Raw genomic sequence first — 19,122 nt, 5'->3', positions numbered from 1 at the left:
TTTTTCTCTCTTCCAGTTTTGTCTCATGCCTCCTCGCCTCATCTCTGTCAGCTCCAATTTTCTGCCTCAATCCCCGTCGTTCTCCTCACCCCTCCCTCCCTCCACCAAGGCTCGTTTTTAGTTGAATGATATATCAAACGGTAGCTAGCTGCTGAATGAGAGGGATTTGCTAACACCCCCTCTCTTCTGCACTCCATCTCACACACACACACACACACACAGCCATCCACAGTCCTGAGTGATCCGCAAGAGGGGATCAAAGGGAGTATTAATTCCACCATACTCAAGACATACACGCTCATATGCAAGCGCACTCACACACACTGTGCTGAGAGCTATTCATTCATTAATGGAGTCACATGCTGCACATCTCAGTTTCACACATCACTGGCTTTGAGTTAGTGAAAGAGAGGTCTGAGATGGACAGAGTGAGTGAGCAGGCTCGTGCAGCATGCGTTTCTGTGTATGCTCTCTCAATATGCTTTTTTCCTGCTACATGCACATGATTTCGTCTGCACGTGCACAGACAAAACATTGTGTTTGTGTGTGTATATATGTGTGTTTACAGTATGCGCTACTGAGTCATGTACACTCTCATGCATGGAGAGATACATTAATGTAGATGTGAATGCATGTGTAAGTGTTCGTGCATGTTCCTGTGCATTGTTGTCTGTGCAGTTGCTCTCCGCTGGCTGCTTGCCTGGATCTGCTGTCACATGGCCTCTGCTCGGGAACACACGAGGCAGCAGCAGTGCAGAGAAAAATGATCACATCTCACACAGTCAGGATTTTCTTAACTTCTCCACCTGTATGTGAGAACCATTTTGGGGGCGGGGGGGCAGAGGGCTCAAATTCTCTGGCTCTGTTTCAAATTCTCTTTGGCTGTAACAGAGAAATAGGTATTTGAATTTCTGCAAAAAATTAATCAAGTGAAAAAAGAAAAAGAGGTGTTTTTTTATTTTCAATCCTGTATCTGCCAATTCCTGTAGGATTTCCGATTATTACAGCCCTAGCTCCCACAGATGCATCATTCCATTCCCACCTGCTCCTGTGGAGATCCTGATCACTTCCACCCGCACCAGTGCTTTATGCTGGAAATCTGTGCACCTCACCCTGCAAGAAAATTAGACACATGCAGCCCTTATGGATTAAACTTGAAGCCGCGGGACCTAAAATTGGATAAAAACTTTATGGATCGAGTCCCTGTTTCTCTGATAGTTTGTGCTGTTTCCCATAGCAGCAGATTCAAACCAGATGCTGGAATGTCCGAATTCTGAGAAGCAGTGATAGTGTTACTGTTCATGGATCAGATTTGGATAAGGGGTGGCAATTTTTTTGGCTACTGATGTTTAGATGATAGAGTGGGAGAGAGGGAGAGTGAAGGACAAACTCAGCTGGAACTTAACCTTACTTTATATAGTGCATATGGATTGCTAAAAGACCATCTACGTACATGTATGGTTAAACCCAGTAATAATAGATTTCTAAATTAGAACACATTTAATTTTATCCCACTATGATGACGATCTCTTTGCAGTGCTCAAAGATGTCTAATGCTTGTAACAGGAAGCTGGTGAGTGAGTATAAGTGAGTATCTCTTGTTTTCAATCTTCAAGAGGGATTTTGAGCTCAATATTATACGACAATTTGTTTTTATTATAACCTTAAAATCAAGAGATTTAATAATCAGGCTAAACTGCTGGTGTTTCTTGTCCTGCCAGACCTCACTGAAATACATTCTAAAGGTCCAGAAATACTCTTTTTATAGAGAAAGAAATTAATTGGTAACAGCTATAATCCTTCAAATGATCAAATTATAGAAAGTGAAACAACATGATATTACTATTTTGAAAATATTAATACTGTTATTAATACTGCTACTGTTGTGCATATGTTACACTAATTTGTATTTTGTTACCCTAGGAGACATTGCTTTATTTTCAAGTGTTTTTCAAGTACTATGAGTCCCAAGTGTGAGAGTACATTCCTTCACAAAAAAAAAAAAAAAAAAAAAAAAAAATCTGCAGGAAAACACAACATCTGATCAGCACAGAAGATTTCCGGGCTGACCTAAAACTCACCTCAACATAAAAATCCTCAGGCAGTGCTGCAGCTCTCTTTTTCTCTTACCAACGTGTTTAATCAACACCTTCATCCAGCAGCAAACTGTATGTGTGTGATTAACAAGATGAGAGACCTACTTTTCCCCCATCACACAGATAGCAGTGGGGTTCCAGCTGTAAGCACCGCTCTCAGTCTGCATTGAGTGTGTACGTGTGTGTGTGTGTGTGTGTGTGTGTGTGTGTGTGTGTGTGTGTGTGTGTGTGTGTGTGTGTGTGTGTGTGTGTGTGTGTGTGTGTGTGTGTGGACATGTACAGGCCAACCACCGAAGAGCTTCCACTGTAATTACACGCGCTGACAGCGGATTAGTTCCTGCTAGGAAAAAGAAGAGCAAGCAAAAGGAGGAGAAAAAGGTGAGAACAGAGGCAGAATTAGTCAGAAAGATTTAAATGATATGTTTAACTATATTATTATGAAGCCAAACCTTGTCTTTAGCTTTGTATTATTATGAGGCCAAAGCTCTTCTTTTTTTATTGTCACCATTTTGATCATGCCAACCCCACCACAATAAACACTGAATAAAATCTTTTCTTTTAAAGGTCCCCTGTGGAGGATAAGATCACTTGTGGTGCTGTGGAGCAATGTTTTGATGAGCTGGCTGCCATATTATTAGTATCACATGACCCATGAGCAAGGACTAGGACAAGGATGGCCTGACAAGCATTTCTGTCTGCAGCAGCAATAACAGGAGAAGAAGACATGAAGGTGATGGAAAAGCAGGCTTCTAAACATTTGATAAAAACTTTGAAAATGTTTGCAATACAGTAGAAAATGCAGTCCTTCCATTAATTTGCTTCCCAAAGGTCCTTATTAGCTTCCACCCTGCATTTATTGCGCTTTTTTTCCCCAAATAATAAGGGCTTCTGGAAAGAGATTGAGGTTTATGATTTCATGAGAAAACAGGTCAAATTTAGGTAAGATAAACTCTATCAAAGCCATATAGATTCCTTCCATACACAATATTTTGGAGCCACTCTAATTTTACCAATGACGTTAAACTGTAATGACGTGCCCCTCTGAATTACTCTTTAGACTCTTTCTATTTCCTGTTTTACTATGAAATTACTGCCCCGCCCTGATATGTTTCACCTGTTCTCAATTACTCTTGCGTCCCTGTATTTAAGTCTCTGTGTTCCCTTCGTTCCTTGTCAGTCCGTTTGTTTCGTTTCCTTGAGTTATGGTTCTGTTTTGTTCCTGATTATGTGCCACAGTTTTCCCTCGTGTGTTTTCCTGCTCCTGATACATCTGGATTCTTGTCTGACGTCTTGTCCACCCACCTATAGTAAGTTTAATAGTTCGATTAATATGTAAAAGCAATCTCTCTGCTTTCAAACATGTCTGTTTTTCGGTCCTGTCCCCTGTGTTCCTGGCTTCCACTATCACAGAAACAATATGGGTAAAGTTACATTTGTTTGCGGCCTAAAAGCCAAAGTGATTATGATTAGTCTACACAATGGTTTGAAAAAGTTAATTATAAAATGGTTCCGTATGTAGGTCTTCAGAGAAAGGGCTTGTTGACAGCTACAAAGATGCAGAAGACCACTGAATAAGACTGGTGAATGGTTTTGTTTGTGGCTGAAGAAGAGAAGCAAGATAATAATGAGAACAAACCTGGAGCCAAACAACCCTTTCAATAGATATGACTCAACTCTCCAAAGAGCCTGGTCTTATTAAAGACAATGTACAATTTTTTTTTTCTCTATCTCTTCACAGAGACTCTTAACAAAGAGCATTTAAGTTCAAAAACAACCAGGCATAGCCATCAATGGACTTTTGGATAACAGTTTCATATAACAGTGCTTTATTGCATTTTTTTTTTTTTTCAATCCAGAAACATAGGACACAGCCTACAGAGAGAAATCCAAAGTGAACAACATACAGCATTTATTCATAATTGGCAGTGATTCACAATATTAAAGCTGAACTGAAGCTTGCGACTCAGCTCAGAACAAAAACATAGTTGATTTAATTTATTTTCAACTATCTGGCATCGCAAAATATGAGGAGACATGGTCACATCATTACCAAAAAATCAGTTGTTAGAGATTTTAAACACTGTCCTTACTCTTAGCCATTTGTAGCCTGAAATGCTGCTTTTCCCAAAGTTAATTACATTGGGGAAAAACAGTTTCAGCAAATCGAAACTTTAAATATGCATCAGTTATACAGTACATCATTTTGCAGATGTGAACACACTTACATTTTCCTCTGAAAATCTTTCCAAATGATTAGTGATAATAATATTATATCTGATGGTTCACACCCACTTTATGCTGTGATTCACCAGCTTTTCAGAGGAAAGAAAGGAGCTGTGATTTTTACCTCACTCTCGACCGCTCTTGAATTATTACACAACTATTTCTGGTACTTTTCTTGTGTACAGCTGAGTGCAACACTATGAAGGTCTTCCAGGAGACGAGATACCAGCTCAGTATCTTCTACAATGAGCCAGAATGATTGTGTGGCTGAATGATCTCAATCACACTATCTACACACTAGTAATTTGAGCATCTGAGTTCTACGTACAAAGTTTCTGCTCTGCGCAGAGCCCTCAAACATTCCCACTGTGGAATGACAAAATAGTACCCATGGCATGTACACTTCTTCTTGCTAAATTACAGTCATTCAAAAAGACACCTGCTGAAAAATTATGATGATTCATGAGTGCCAGAAATCTCACTTTAATGCTCACTATAAGAGTAGTGAGTGTTTACTATGTAGGGAATAGTGGATGAATAAACAAGGCAGGGATACTAAACACAGCAACAGAGTCTGAAGCTGCAGAGAAGAGAAAGAAAGGCCTCTGTCTTCGTTTGGGTTATTTAGATTGGATTGGATTAGATTAAATTAGGTTCAACTTTATTGTCATTGCACACAGTAAGTGCCACTAAAATAAAATGCAGTTCTAACCAGGTAGTGCAAAAGGAAGCAGAAATGCACATAGAGACATATACATGAAGATAAACTACTGTACAGAGTACAGAATTCTACAAGCAATAATTAAAAGTGTTTTTGTAAATGTCAGCAATAATATACATAAGGTTATGTGAAACTGTGAAATACTGGCACTGCAATTATCACAGCATGTCGGTGTCATCACATCAGCCCTACACGGTTATTTAATTCACTAACTTCCCATTCTAGAGAATAAACACTTCAAAATTGCATTTTCCCATCAAATGCACCTCACATCACAACATCCCCTCAGTGTTTTCTTTCTGCAGTGGCTGGTTTTATGTTCCCGTATCATATCCCCTCAGTATAATTCAGCAGAAAAGCCTGGTGGCAGTGATGATAACTTTTAATCTTTGTCTCTCTCTGTTTTTCTCTTTCAGGGAGAACAATGGTGAGTCGTGCCTGTTTGCAAGGCCAGTCTCTTCCCACCTTCCCACTGAGACAGAAAGCAGGTCAGAGTAAGACTGGCTGTCCCTGAGACACATATTGTATAACGGGCTACCCAACAACACTGTGTTCAAAAATACCCAATGCTGAGCCACACTGTGTCCAAGTGTGTGTGTGTGTGTGTGCACGTAGGTGTGTTGTGAAAACACTTTCATGTGTGTACTGTATGTGCAATAAATGTGTGCGCGCTGTGTGAATGTGAGCAAGTGTGGCAGTGATACAAGTGAGTCACCAGAATATGATTAATGCAGTTCGTTTGCCTCAATTATGGGTCCGTTATTTAACCAGTGAATCTCTTTATATTAATCTGTGTCATCTGAGGAGACTGTTCTCCTGAGGAGAAGGACAGAATCAGTCACATCAGCAAGAGCCCCAAAACAATGTATGTTGAAGTTCAGGTGACAGCTATCCTTTACAAAATGTTTATTTTAACCCAGTGATCTTTCCCTAAATCTAACCATGAAGTTTTTGTGCCAAAACGTAACCAGAGTTTAACCACAACGTTTGTCACATCTGGAACTGTAAGTGGTGGTTTTCTATCTCTTTGTGGTGGTTTTGTGTCTCTTTTTGGTCTTTCTGCATGGTGATTTTATGTCTTTGTAGGTGATTTGGGCTCTGGACCAGATCCACAATTCCACAGTTTCAGGCCTTGTTAACAAATCATTTCATCGAGAAGATAATCAGCAGATTAATCAATAATAATAATAATAATAATAACAACAACAACTCAGCTCTAGTATGTATATAGCACAAAGCTTTTGTTTGAATATTTTTTTTTCATTTATTTTATTTGTTACATTAATATGGGCCTTGACATGCCTCCTTGTAAGACTATCTCTTGTAAGTAACTGAAATGCTTTAGACAAAGAAGGAAAAGAGAAGACGGAGAAAGTATTGTTGGTAGGGTGAAAGCTCGGGTAACCTTTAGGCTGCAGAAAATAAATTGGAGTTGAGTCTCGACCGAGTCTCCAGTAATGAGACAGTGTCTGATACTCTGACACCGTCAAGAAGCTACAGTAGAGAGGGCTGTGCTCCGAGCTGTCTCTTTGAAAAATAACAATGAACGCGTATTCAGTGAACAGAGCTGCAAGTGAATCAGTAGCATATTGTGTGGAGAGACAGCGTAATGCTATGTTAGTTAGAAACAGAAGTTTATAATCAATATGTGCATTCACAATGAGCCAATGAACAGAGACCAAGATAATGTAATCATATTTACTGGCTCACATTCATTTTCTGGCTGCTGAGTTTTGAATTAGTTTGATTGAGAGCAGAGTGGGGACGCCTGAGACGAGTACATTACAGTAATTAATACTGGAAGAAATAACAGCATGTCTCAGTTTTTCTAGGTCATTTGAGCAGAGGAAAAGTCTTATTTCAGGCACATTTCTCAGGCTCTTGAATGTGTTGAATATCACACCGGTATTGTTTTAAAAAAAAAAAAGGTTAGATTTTTGGGGAAAAAAAAATGTTTTGATGTCTGACAAATGAGTTCTTAGCTGTACAGGTTTAAAATGTGTTTTTGCCTTGTATTCACTGGGGAAAACAAAACTGTCTGTTATATGTCTTTTGATATGTGAGGATATAATATTTTTAGCTTTCATATCATCCAGTTTTATTTCTATTTTAAGTTGTATATCAGCGTTATTGTGCAGGAGAATTAACATATTTCCAAATGCATTCAAGAAAGTCCCCTGAGGGATATTGAAATAACATAACTTCCTTGTTTATGCCAAAAATGTGTTAATGGAAATGTTTTTACAGCATATAATAAAATGTTTGCTGCATTTCCTTGCTGGTGTGCATTGTTTCAACTTTGTATATCTCCTCTGCTTGTGTTGCTGTTTCAGGATTTCATACCAAATGTTACTCTTAACCGATACCTGCATCTGTCTGATGTCCTAACTGTTTGACGCAGACTGACTTCTGGTGTTGTTGTTTCCATTTGCCAGAAGCAAATGGATGTGCAAAGTCAAATAGGATGGGCAAAGTCAAACAACAAGACTGATGCGCCAAAGTCAAAGCAAAGAACGAGAGCAATCAAAGTAATAAATGCTGTTCTATTTAATAACTGCTATTCTATTTAGCCTATTATCTGGTCTATTTTATGTTGTTATAATGTTTTTGTTATTTTTCTAGCCTTTTGTCACTATTTGAAAGTCGATGCTGGACATACCCAGGAAACATGGAGAGGGGCTGACATGCAACAGAGGTCTGATCTTAGACCAACAGGTAATTGGATGCCGCTATTATTTTGCACTCGTACAAATAGCATAAAGATGTTTAACATGTTCACCATCCTAGTGTAGCATGTTAGCATGCTAACATTTTCTAAGGTCTTCAAATTTAACAACCATATAAGTTGTTTGTCCCAACTTTTGGAGATGACCCCTAGGGGCACAGCAGCAGCAGGCAAGTCCAACCTTTGTCGCCATGGTTACAATAGTAAACACACAGTTATATTTGGGTAATGGTCATGGATAAAAGAAACAACACTGTCAACACTGAATTCTTTGGATTCATGACCTCCTGTCTTTTATTCATCTTAAACCCCGGTTATTCAACATATCTGTTCTAGTCTGTATTTTTCACTAATGTGTGTGTGCCAGCTGAGCCACAGCGATACGAAGGATGGAGAGAGCAGAGGCAAATAGACAGATAGATAGATGGTAGGACAAAGAGAATGACTCATACTTCTACCTCCTCCCTCCACCACTCCTCCCTCCCTCCTGTCATCCCAGCAGCGCTTCATGCCCTGATGCTCGGTGACATCTGGCCTTCATTCAAATCAGCGTCTTTTCATTCATCCCCTCCCATTAACCAATAGAAAGGTTCAATCTTAGCAGAGACCGCCCACCTGTCTTCGCCCGGCACCAATACACACACACTCTGCTTCTCTATTCTAGTTTCTCATTTGTTCGTCCTGCCTTTCATTCTGTCCTTCGACCACAATGAATGAAGTCAGTGCAGCAAAGCGAACGAGGAGTTAGAGGCAGCGTAAAGAGAAAGATGGATAGATAGATGGTGCAGGAAAGAAGAGCGAATGTTCAGTGGATCACTGCCCACGCTGCACATCAGAAGAACAGAAACCTCAAACACTACATTTGCATGTGATCATTCAGAACATGATGTACATCAGGGACAAAACACAAGCTCTCTCTCTCTCTCTCTCTCTCTCTCTCACACACACACACACACACACATATGCACACAGCAAGAGTGAGAGAATCACTCAATGAATAACAAAGCCAGCTTGAAGAGGAAGTGGAGAGTATGATGTACAAGTGATTTTCTCTGATGGAGCACAGTTAGCGTGTTGTTATGTAGTCATTCTACCCTGCAAACTAACAAAAAGAGGGCATTAACATGGTAGTCATTTTTCATTCTAACCTGGCAGGAAGACATTCATCATATGTGTAGTATCTGGCGAGAGAGGACACACACACACACACACCAAAACTGTTGCAGATTGCTCCTGCTGAGCAGCTCCACTTGAGCAATCAGTCATTCACCATGTTGCTCAAGAGCACTACTGCAGAAGCTGAGAGGAAGGGCAGAGCACGTTACTGTCACTTCCACTTAAAGAGGATTTGCAGTTCAACTCCATGAAGCACAAAATAAATATTCTACCATTAGATCTACTGCATTTATCTTTTTACTAACATTTTGATGATTCTTCAGAGCACATGTGATGGGAAATCTTTCACTTGTAAATCAAGTAATTAGTTGGTCAATTCAGTCAGTTGTAAGGAGGCAATGTTATCATCAGTTTATGTTGATTAGCTGCCTGAACATGTATTTTAAGTATGGGAATGCAATGCCCTCCACTGATTAATATTTCCTTAACGCTGACTGCTTCCATCAAAACGCTAACCACTGTGTGCCACCTGCAAAGCATCAGAGAGCAGACAGAAAAAGACAGCAAATTGCTGGTTAACACAGGTCATGTCCAAACAGTTCCAGTGTTCACCATATTGTCCAAATGTCTTGTGAGAATTATTGTACCCTATGTAGTTAAATTATGCCCCAGTGCAAAGTAAAAAGAAAAGGGTCACTTTAGAGGACTGATGAATGTTAGTCACAACCTGAGTAAAAGTTTTGCAATTACAGACAGCAAAAGATACAGATATTTTTCTCAGTAGTTAGTGGAGACCAAAACTGGAGCTAAAAGAAAAGCAAACAAGGGACTGAAATAATCAAACATTTATTGTAGCTGAGCTAAACTTTGCAAATGCTTTGACCTGTTTCCCAAGTTGAGAAGCTTTGTGCATGTTCTGTCGAAAGGGAACATTTAGACACTCACATCTGTTGATGTAACTGACCACAGAGGAAGAATGTCATAAAACAAGTTGTTGCCAGTTGTTTTTATTCAATGTGCAATAGTCTGAACTGCACTGCAACTACAGCAACTTAACCTCATTAAGGGTACAGTACGAGCAGTAAAGAGGACCTCACATTAAACGATATAACCACCTAACAAATGCTAACCACTGGTTTAGGGTCTTGTAACGTACTGTATCAACTCTTAATATAACACCAAACAAAGAAAACATTAGATATGCATAACTATGTTGCTCTTCAATATCCTGGTGGGGTTTTTTTCTGCTTATTAAATTCATTTGCATTTATGTATCTTCCACTCTGTTTGGATGTGCCTGCATATAATGCCTCAAAAATCCAGAGACATAATAAGCAGACTTCTTGTGTATGTTAAGGTGAAGCGAGTCCCTGGGGGATTGACTCTGTGCTGCTCAAAGGCAAGATTTCCTCTTACAGATGAAAAGGAAATGAAAGTGGGTGGGGAGTTGCGCAAAAAGAGAAAGCAGGAGAGAATGGGAGGGAGTTCAGGGGTAAAACCGAGAAAGAGATGCAATAAAAGAAAAGACCAAAAGACTGAGTTAGAGTAAAAGAAAAAATGAGCAGGAGAAAGCAGTTGGGTCGTGAATGAGTATAAGCAGCAACACAACAGTGTAAAAAGACCTTGTGCAAAGTCCCCAAAGGACGACTGTGGTGAACCCCTGAGTTTTTATCTATTGCCACCAACTCCACCAAGAGACTGACATTTGTGGTTTAGAGCAAAATGTTTTAACAATTACCGAATGATTTGACGTGGGATGACATTTGGTACATATAAAGGAGCATTTCATGGAGCTACTCACTTAACTACAAGTACTGGCACCACTGGAAAACAGCAGAGACACACATAAGAAATGCAGAGGGCCAAAGAGAAAACAGAGAGAAAATTAAAGAAAGAACAACAACAAAAGAGACAGTAAGGATGACAAGGATGACAGAGACACAGAAGAAGAGAGAGCAGCAGCAGCAGCAGCAAGAGCAGCATGTGATGTCTTCTGTTCTCTCACAGGGAAATGATTAAGTAACACAGCAGAGTTGGTGGTTCCTTATAGGCTTATTACTGGTGAGAATGAATGTACAGCATCTCCAGAGATGCTGCTCATTCTGCAAAACCATGGTTATACTGTGTGTACTGTAGCAACATGATGTTAAATGACACAATATCCTGACATTAGATCATGTTTTAGAGGCCTTTGAACGTTTATAACCTGAGAAATGAAGGCAATTACAGCAAACTGATCATGAGTTGAAATAAAGATGCACAAGTAATTGAATTTTTCTATGATATGAAATGAACAACGCAATATCAGGGAGACAATACGGCACAATGTTTAATAAACATGAACAATTATGGACACATTTGTATTGTTTTTTTCCTTCTATGGAAAATAAGTTAGAGACTCTCAGATAATATCTAATATCTAAGATCAAGTTAGATGGCACACAAGACATTAATATTCTGTAAGTTGGTCTCAGAATAGAGACAGTGTGTGCATTTGCATTTGTGTGTCTAAGTGTCTAAGCAGAATAGATAGATAGATAGATAGATAGATAGATAGATAGATAGATAGATAGATAGATAGATAGATGTGGCCATTTGTTGTCAAGGATTTTTATTGCTTAATTTGTTCACATTTCAGACATTTTGCATTTGTTCGTTAAATCTCAGTTAAAGACAGTTAGCTTAGCTTAGCATGAACACTCAGAAAATGGGGACAACAGCCATCCTGGCAAGAAAGTGAAGTATTAAAATGACAAGTTGTGATGTTTTACCGGAGGTAGTGTGCCCAACTATTTTTAGACCAGGTGCAGTAACGTCCTGCATTCTCTTTCCAGGTTAGTGAGCTTCATCTATGTCAGCTGTGGTTTGGTTTTGAAATATAACTACTAGAAACACTGCAGAACTATAGGAAATATAGAAATAATTTTATATCAAGAGAATTCACTTTATTCTTGTGTTTTTAAAAATTGTCAGTAAGTTTAGACTTTATTTTATAGAATTCAGTCTGTTTGAGAAAATATCTGATTTATTCACTTGTTATGAGAGAGCTGTTGGATGTCTGATAATCGTGTGTTTCAGTGAAGCAACTCAGAGTATCTCACTTCATTAATAAAGATTTCTCGCAGATGACCAAGACGTGTTCATTTTGCAGAACAAGCTCACACTCCCACACCATCGAAACCGCCATGTGCGAAAGATGTGACAGGAAATGGAAACCAGTCCTCTCTTGACCACTATCAGATCAAAGAGAAAATATGAAATAACACATGCACCCTGTAATTGACTGAGCAGAGCCGAGTGCTGCAGAGTAGAGCAGAGAGGCTCATATGATCAAACAGGGGTCTAAATATAGGATGCTGCTGCATGATTTCTTCTGCTTGAGCAGGAATTCACCCAACCTCAGCTGAGAATGAGAGGAAGGAGAGAAAGGAAAGGAAAGGAAAGGAAAGGAAAGGAAAGGAAAGGAAAGGAGGTTATGGAGATCAGAGGTTATGGCCATGCTTAGAAAAATCCCTGTATCCCTCAGTGTATGATCAAGTGTGTGTGTGTGTGTGTGTGTGTGTGTGTGTGTGTGTGTGTGTGTGTGTGTGTGTGTGTGTGTGAGAGAGAGAGAGGTGTAAGCTCAGTCACATGGCCCTGCATCCATCCCCATCCATTACAACATAGGGGAGGGCCAACACTGCTGTAATCTCTGTGGATCTGTCTATAAATGCTGGCTGCTTTACAATATGTCCATCATCTCACCAAGCTGGTTGCAGTGTTGTTGCCTCGCTGGAAAGGAACTAACAGAAACATTATGCTGTCCATGAAACCCATCATGAATGGCGCTTAATCTGTGTCTTTGACAAGTGTATTAGAGGGACATCGCATATCACCGTAAAACCTATTTACTGGTACATTTTAGTTGTTTATAGATGAAATTTCTAGGAGACAGGGTTGCATGTAATCTTCATCAAACTTTTTTTTTCAATTTTTGTCAATGGAGGACAATTTTTTGCCAATCTGGATGAAATCTATCCATTGTAGTCTTCCATCACAGTGTTGCTGTCCAGTGAAAACTGTGTTTCAACTGTAGTTTTCCAATTAAACTGAGGGATTAAGTAAAAATTTCAAAAAAGACTACGTGAAAAGCGCACTTCAACAAACCTAAAAGTTTCTTCCGAGCTGACATTATGAACATAAGAACAACAAATTACATTTCCTCACCCAAAAAATGACAGAAATAAAAGTAATCAAGATTATTAGATACTAAGTCAGAATTATGAGATAGTAAGTCAAATTCTCAAAAAGATCAAATGGTAATTACAATAATTCAAAGTTACAATAATTCAAAGTTTCACTTTCCATCGTGCAAATTTGGTGCTTTTGATATTTTTGCCTTTAACTGTTTGACATTTTCTTTATCATATTGACTCAGCATATCAAACCTTTGACTTGATCTTACAATCTTCTTAGCACATCATGAAATCACCATTTCCAGACACCCCCACCTCACACTTTACTCAGATGTCAAGAATCCATCTTTATTGGCTCAGAGAGATTCTTTGGAAGTGTAGAAAGATTCTTGGTAGTAGATTAGGTGCAAACATTGGGCCCTATAAATGGATTTCTATTTTTTAAGAAAATCAACATGTTGTATGATTTCTGATCCACATGCAATTACTTCAGTGAATAGCTGCAGAGATATTTTAGAGATAATTATGTAAAAGAACAACATATGAAACAATTTAAATGCTTACAGTATGTATAACTGCAAACCTTATTCTACAGGGACTAATTTGAAGGCACTGCTCATAATAAATTGGTCAAATAGATCACGGTTGAGTCACTATGGGACACAAGGAGGCAGAACGAAACAGGTAAAGGGTGTTAGAAAAACAAAAATAATCCCCAAAAATTCCTATAAGGCCATGTTGATTAATATTCAGTAGTACATTGTTCTTTTTTTATAAGCTTCTTCTATGTTTTTTCTGTTTGTGAAAGTATAATTTCCTCAAATTTTTACAGAAGAGCAGTACTTAGGAACATTTAGCTACTTTGTAATTTTTCATCTACAAAGAAAAGAAAACACAGAGAGAGAGAAAGAAAACAGAAAACAGAGAAAGAGAAGACAAATATATGCTGGTGGAGGTGACAGAAAGATGAAACCCTGTCCTTTCAGACAGAGGAAGTCATGTCATTGCCACACTTTCATTTCTAATGAAGAGCCTACAAAAATAACAACAGTCAATATCTTAGTTCAGAAGCACCACAAACAACAGCCTCAAAAATGATCATACAAAAACTGAACATTGTAACCCTCATGAGGGACGATTTATTGCAGGAATGCTGCAATTGCACTAAGATAGTTTTAGCTACCTGTACCTAATAAACTGGCAGCTGGGTGTATTGTGACTCATACAGCCACACATTTCATTTGTTGCTGCTGTTCGCATTTTGTGTGTGTTGTCTGAACAGAGCGTGACATCCAGTGGCCAGTTGTGGATTTTCCCCTGTAGTTTCAGGCGCCACCGATAGGTGGTGGTGTCGTTAAACAGATCTCACTGACTTCATCTTCTTGACTCGCGTCTTCCTCTTCTTCTCCCCCGGGTGTGATTTTCTTTCTCTTCCGGTTGTCGTCTGTTCGTGTGGCAGGTACCTATTTTTCCCACTTTGGCTCAGTCCTAAAATCTTAATCAATCCTCGTGTATTTTACATATCCGCACAGAAACAACCACTGAGTGTGATAAAGCACTTTACTGGCGATTTGTCCACCGCTGTATGTTTTGCGTGTGATCCTTATAAAAACATAAAAATTACACTTTTAAAACGGCTAACGCTTCGGTTAGCCCAGCACCAGCTACACATTAGCTAGCGACCGGGTGGAAGTTCAACATACAGATAAATAGTCTTGTTTTTTTCTCTTAAATGCACTTTAACATCGTCCTGTCACTGCTACTGCTTCGTTATTTGCAATTAACAAACATAGCATTGTTTACATTGCACAAAGCTTTCCATCCAGCCGGAGCTAATGTGAGCTAACATGCCAACAACATTGATGTTAAATTCAGATTAACGCGAACCGTCTTTATTTTCTTTTCTCTTCAGATAAACCAGTGTCGAAATGGCCAAGTCTAAGAACCACACAACCCACAACCAGTGTAAGTATGACTGCGATGAAAAGCTACAGTTGATGTCTACTTACATGAGAGCGTATTTCACTTATAAGACTGAGGATTCAGAGACTTCATTCTCATATGCAAAGAACAACAGGTTATTTTGCAGTTACATATATATGATAAATTAAAGAGGACACATAAAATTGTAATATCTAAAAGGGCACAAGTGTTATAGCAGTAAATTGTGCAAATTCAAGCAGGGCAGGATCACAGGAGCAGTGGCTTAAATTTATGAATCAGTACTCTTAATGGTAATTCAGTTCCATTTTTTAATTTTGCGTGTATGACCTCCTTAAATACATTCACATGTTCCTTGTATAGGTGGTGCTTAGTAGTAGAGCAGTGGATGATGGATCTAATTTTTTCTTCTCCTGTCTCTACAGCTCGTAAAGCCCACAGGAATGGCATTAAGAAGCCCAGATCTCAGCGCTATGAGTCGCTGAAGGGGGTACGTATTCTTACAAATCTTTGTTGGCGGTTGATGTTTACATACACAAAATGCGCTTGTTTACTAGATGAATGTGTTCATATGTAGTCAGTTCTTAATCATGCTGTGCTTAGGTCTCATGGGATGGATGGTAAATGGATTAGATGGATTCAATTATATTGGCGCTTTGATAAAAATCTTGACTTTCTCTTTTGCAATTACTGTTTGGAAGTTGATGTGAACTTTGTTAACACATCATGAGTTACCCTTACCTTGTTTTCTAACAGATGTTAAAGGGAATTGCTCTCAAGTTTTCAGACTAACTTGCTGCGTTGCATATTTGATTTTCATAAGCATAGAAATGATCATGGTTCTTGGGCAGCCTGAATTATAAATGCTGAAAGCGTCACTGGTCGGTGCTGGGTTGCTGTTTGTTGTCCAGAAGGCAGGTTCAGCAGTTGCAACTGGTTCTAAGAATTATGTGAAATGCAGTTTTTCACAGCTCTCACTGCAGTAGTATTTCCACAAGTTTAAAACTAAGCACACCTCCCAAGATTTTCTATAAAGTATATTATGATCTTAGCAGGAAGCTGATCTGATTTGAATCACCTGGAATTTAAATACAGGAAATTGACTTTTCCTTATCATTCAAACAATGCTACATCCGCCATCACTTCACTCACGATAGATTCTAGGGAATATTACCTTTATGGTCAGAGTTGTTAATCTAGAGACCAGGTTTAGGATGGATCAGTTTGAAGAAAAAAAAACTGCTGACTGTAGGTGAAAGCATTTTGTCATTTGTCCATGCATCCGTCCCATTCTCGGGAATGCCTTGAGGGAATTTCTACAGATTTACATGTACATGTACAAATGTTCACTTGGATGCGAAAATGAACTGATTAGATTTTGGTGGTCAAAAAACACCTTTTTTGCCGTAACTCAAGAAGACATACACTAAAACATGATAAAATACTCCATATCTTTTATTAAATTCCTTCAAAAGCTTCATTATGTGTATTATGAGTTTAGACAGACATGATTATAAACTGAAACTTGACTGGTTGACGTACAGATACGTAAATCAAGTTTCACTAAGATTTCTGGGTTGTCTTTGTTATCTCACACTTTTCTAATTTGTACGGACCAGTTAGTTAAGTTTGTTTACCATCACATGCCTTTTCAATTAAGCCATAACCCTGGATGTATACCTACTGTAATACAGACAACACATATTTGATTAGCATTTTTCCCCACCTTGAGCCTGTGTGTCTTTTTTTTTTGTTGGATGTTGTAGATTATTTTGCAGTATAGAAAGAAACCTTTTCACACCTTTGACCCTCCCGCTCACTTGGTCTGTTCACTGAGTTTTTCTCTTTCCCCCTCTTTGTTTCAGGTGGACCCTAAGTTCCTGAGGAACATGCGCTTTGCCAAGAAGCACAACAAGAAAGGCACGAAGGTGGCACAGAAGGCAGCTACGGAGAAATAAGCTGCTATCCAGTCACCTCCATGTCTGTTAGCGTTCCATAGACTGTGTTTCCACCATCACAATAAAGCAATGCTTTGTTAACAAACCAACATCAGATTGTAATCTTGTTTCTGTTGTGGCTGCTGCTGCCTCTGTCCCACCATATGGAATAACTCACTTTATTTGGGGCAAGGGGTTTATGGCATGTCAACTTTTCTGTCATTCCTCATATATCAAGCTCTAAATGATTTAGAAAACTGAAGACTAAGTTGAAGACAACATTTTATAGGTTCATTGAATACTGGTTATCTGAGAGGGGGGGGAAAACTTGATCTTAAAAGGAGCTGCACCATCCTGTAAAAGGATTATTACAACTGGTGTTTTTATGAAAGGAACTGAAGGAAGAGAAACGCACTGTAGCAGGTGTCAGGTACCGGTCAGTACTCCATCACTGAACTCCCAGTCTCTTTACCTTACTGACTCGTCAGTAAACTGACCTGTCGGTAAATTCACCCATCGGTAAACGGACCTGTCGGTAAACTGACCCTTCAGGTGTTCAGTTCACCTGATGCTCCAGCAGAGGGCGATCCTGAGGCTCGCCATCGGCTTGACCTGTGGATGTAAACTGACCTGACCTGGAGTTTTAGTTCCAGCACATCTATCTTTTCTGTAGCTCTTTGTTCATGTGAGCAGTCCTTCTCTTCACCTTTGAAGGGAAGGCAAAACCAATTAAGACTGGAAAGACTGGTAAATAAAGATAAGATAAACCTTTATTAGTCCCATAATGGGGAAATTACATAATCAAATGTCAATTACAAATCTTAAGTAGAACGCTGGAATAGGAGAAGAGCATCATAGCAGATGTACACCATGTCTTGGGAAAACCTTGCTTACCTCAAACGTTTTCATTAAAATATGGGTATGCTTGATAACTTACAGACTATGAGAGTTGCTAACCTCTACTGAAGTACACAGGCAAAATTAAGCAAAATATTGGGAAAAACAAAACAAATGCAAATAAAAATATACTGACAGCTTTAATGCAAGGAGATTGCATTTAAGCTTAGTTTTCCCTTATTTCACAATTTGTTCCCTGCTTTCTACATGTACATGTAGGTTTTGGTAATGTATTGTCCAGTGACAAAAAACAGATAACCCTAAAAATACTCTCAGTGGACCCGTAACTGCAGACTGTTACAGTACAGTTGTAATAAACACAATCTATTGCAATCCAATCTTGAAAATCCTGATAATGTTCAGTTGTTGGTGACACAGTTGGAAATGTGTAAATTCCATTATAATTTGTTAGTTAAAGGTGGTACTGGTCTTCATTTTATTGAGACGTATCTAATTAAATAAACAGTAAATAAATAAATAAAAAATATTATGAAATTCAGTAATAAATAGGTAGATAACTACATAACTTTTTGCAGTGGAGGTGGCTGACGATCTATATATTTTTATACCCCATATAGCTTTTCATCTGGTAAAGCTTCACAAACAATGGCGTAGAGTGATACCATGACGCCTTATCCAAACCAATGCATTTTATTTTTAAAATGTGATTAATTCGTTCATTTTATTTTGCTGCAACAAATCAGTTTGCGTTTAGTCGTCACTTCCGCTCCTGCTCTGACTCAAGCTTGCATCATTTCTTGTCTCTCTCGGCAGCCGGCGGTGGCGGCAGACATGTGAGTATCTCCATTCACACTGTGTAATCACGACATAAGTCGGTAACATTATAACATTGCATCCACGCTTCGCTGTACGTCTGTTCGCATCCGTGAGCGTCTAAACGTCGCCTTTAACAAACTTTGCAGCCTGTTTAGCTATAAGCTAACTACCCGAAGCATTGACTGGCTAGCTTAGCCTTCTAGCTAACAACAAGGAGGCGTCATCCCTGTAAACTAACTGCTGTGGAAAAGTGATTTCTCAGACTAAATATACTAGTGTGGGCAAAGTTTCTGCATTTGCAAGTTCGACCTGGAGATAATATATTAGATAGACTTGACTTTAGCATACAAAATGTTAATGGCAGCTGACTGTTGTGCTGACAAACTACTGAGCATTGACAGGTTTTGACAGGTCGGCTATTAATAAGATCCAGAAAGTTTATGGGGAGGGAGGGAGACAAAGACAAATTAGTGCCCATCTCGCATAATACACATTTAATTGCCTAACTTGACAT

At 38.9% G+C, this 19,122-nt stretch overlaps 2 protein-coding genes across 3 annotated transcripts in view; both read left to right on the top strand.

The window, feature by feature from the left end:
- Positions 1-14,436: 14,436 nt before the first annotated feature.
- rpl29 (ribosomal protein L29) lies at positions 14,437-17,044 on the top strand. Its single transcript, XM_041032979.1, has 4 exons — positions 14,437-14,515; positions 14,969-15,021; positions 15,423-15,487; positions 16,863-17,044. Exons 2-4 carry the CDS (start codon positions 14,985-14,987, stop codon positions 16,953-16,955), a joined length of 195 nt encoding a protein of 64 aa, XP_040888913.1. The 5' UTR covers positions 14,437-14,515; positions 14,969-14,984; the 3' UTR covers positions 16,956-17,044.
- Positions 17,045-18,588: 1,544 nt separating this feature from the next.
- iars1 (isoleucyl-tRNA synthetase 1) overlaps positions 18,589-19,122 on the top strand; it is a 64,043-nt gene continuing 63,509 nt past the window's right edge. For both annotated transcript variants that reach the window (XR_005893856.1, XM_041033949.1), the window contains exon 1: positions 18,589-18,625. The gene's annotated coding sequence lies outside the window, so the exon portion shown is untranslated. The remainder of the gene's footprint in view (positions 18,626-19,122) is intronic.

Source organism: Toxotes jaculatrix, chromosome 3 (assembly GCF_017976425.1).
Source record: "Toxotes jaculatrix isolate fToxJac2 chromosome 3, fToxJac2.pri, whole genome shotgun sequence".
In the NCBI taxonomy this organism is placed as follows: Eukaryota; Metazoa; Chordata; class Actinopteri; family Toxotidae; genus Toxotes; species Toxotes jaculatrix.
Note: the sequence above shows the minus strand (reverse complement) of the source record. Positions and strands in the feature narration are given on the sequence as shown.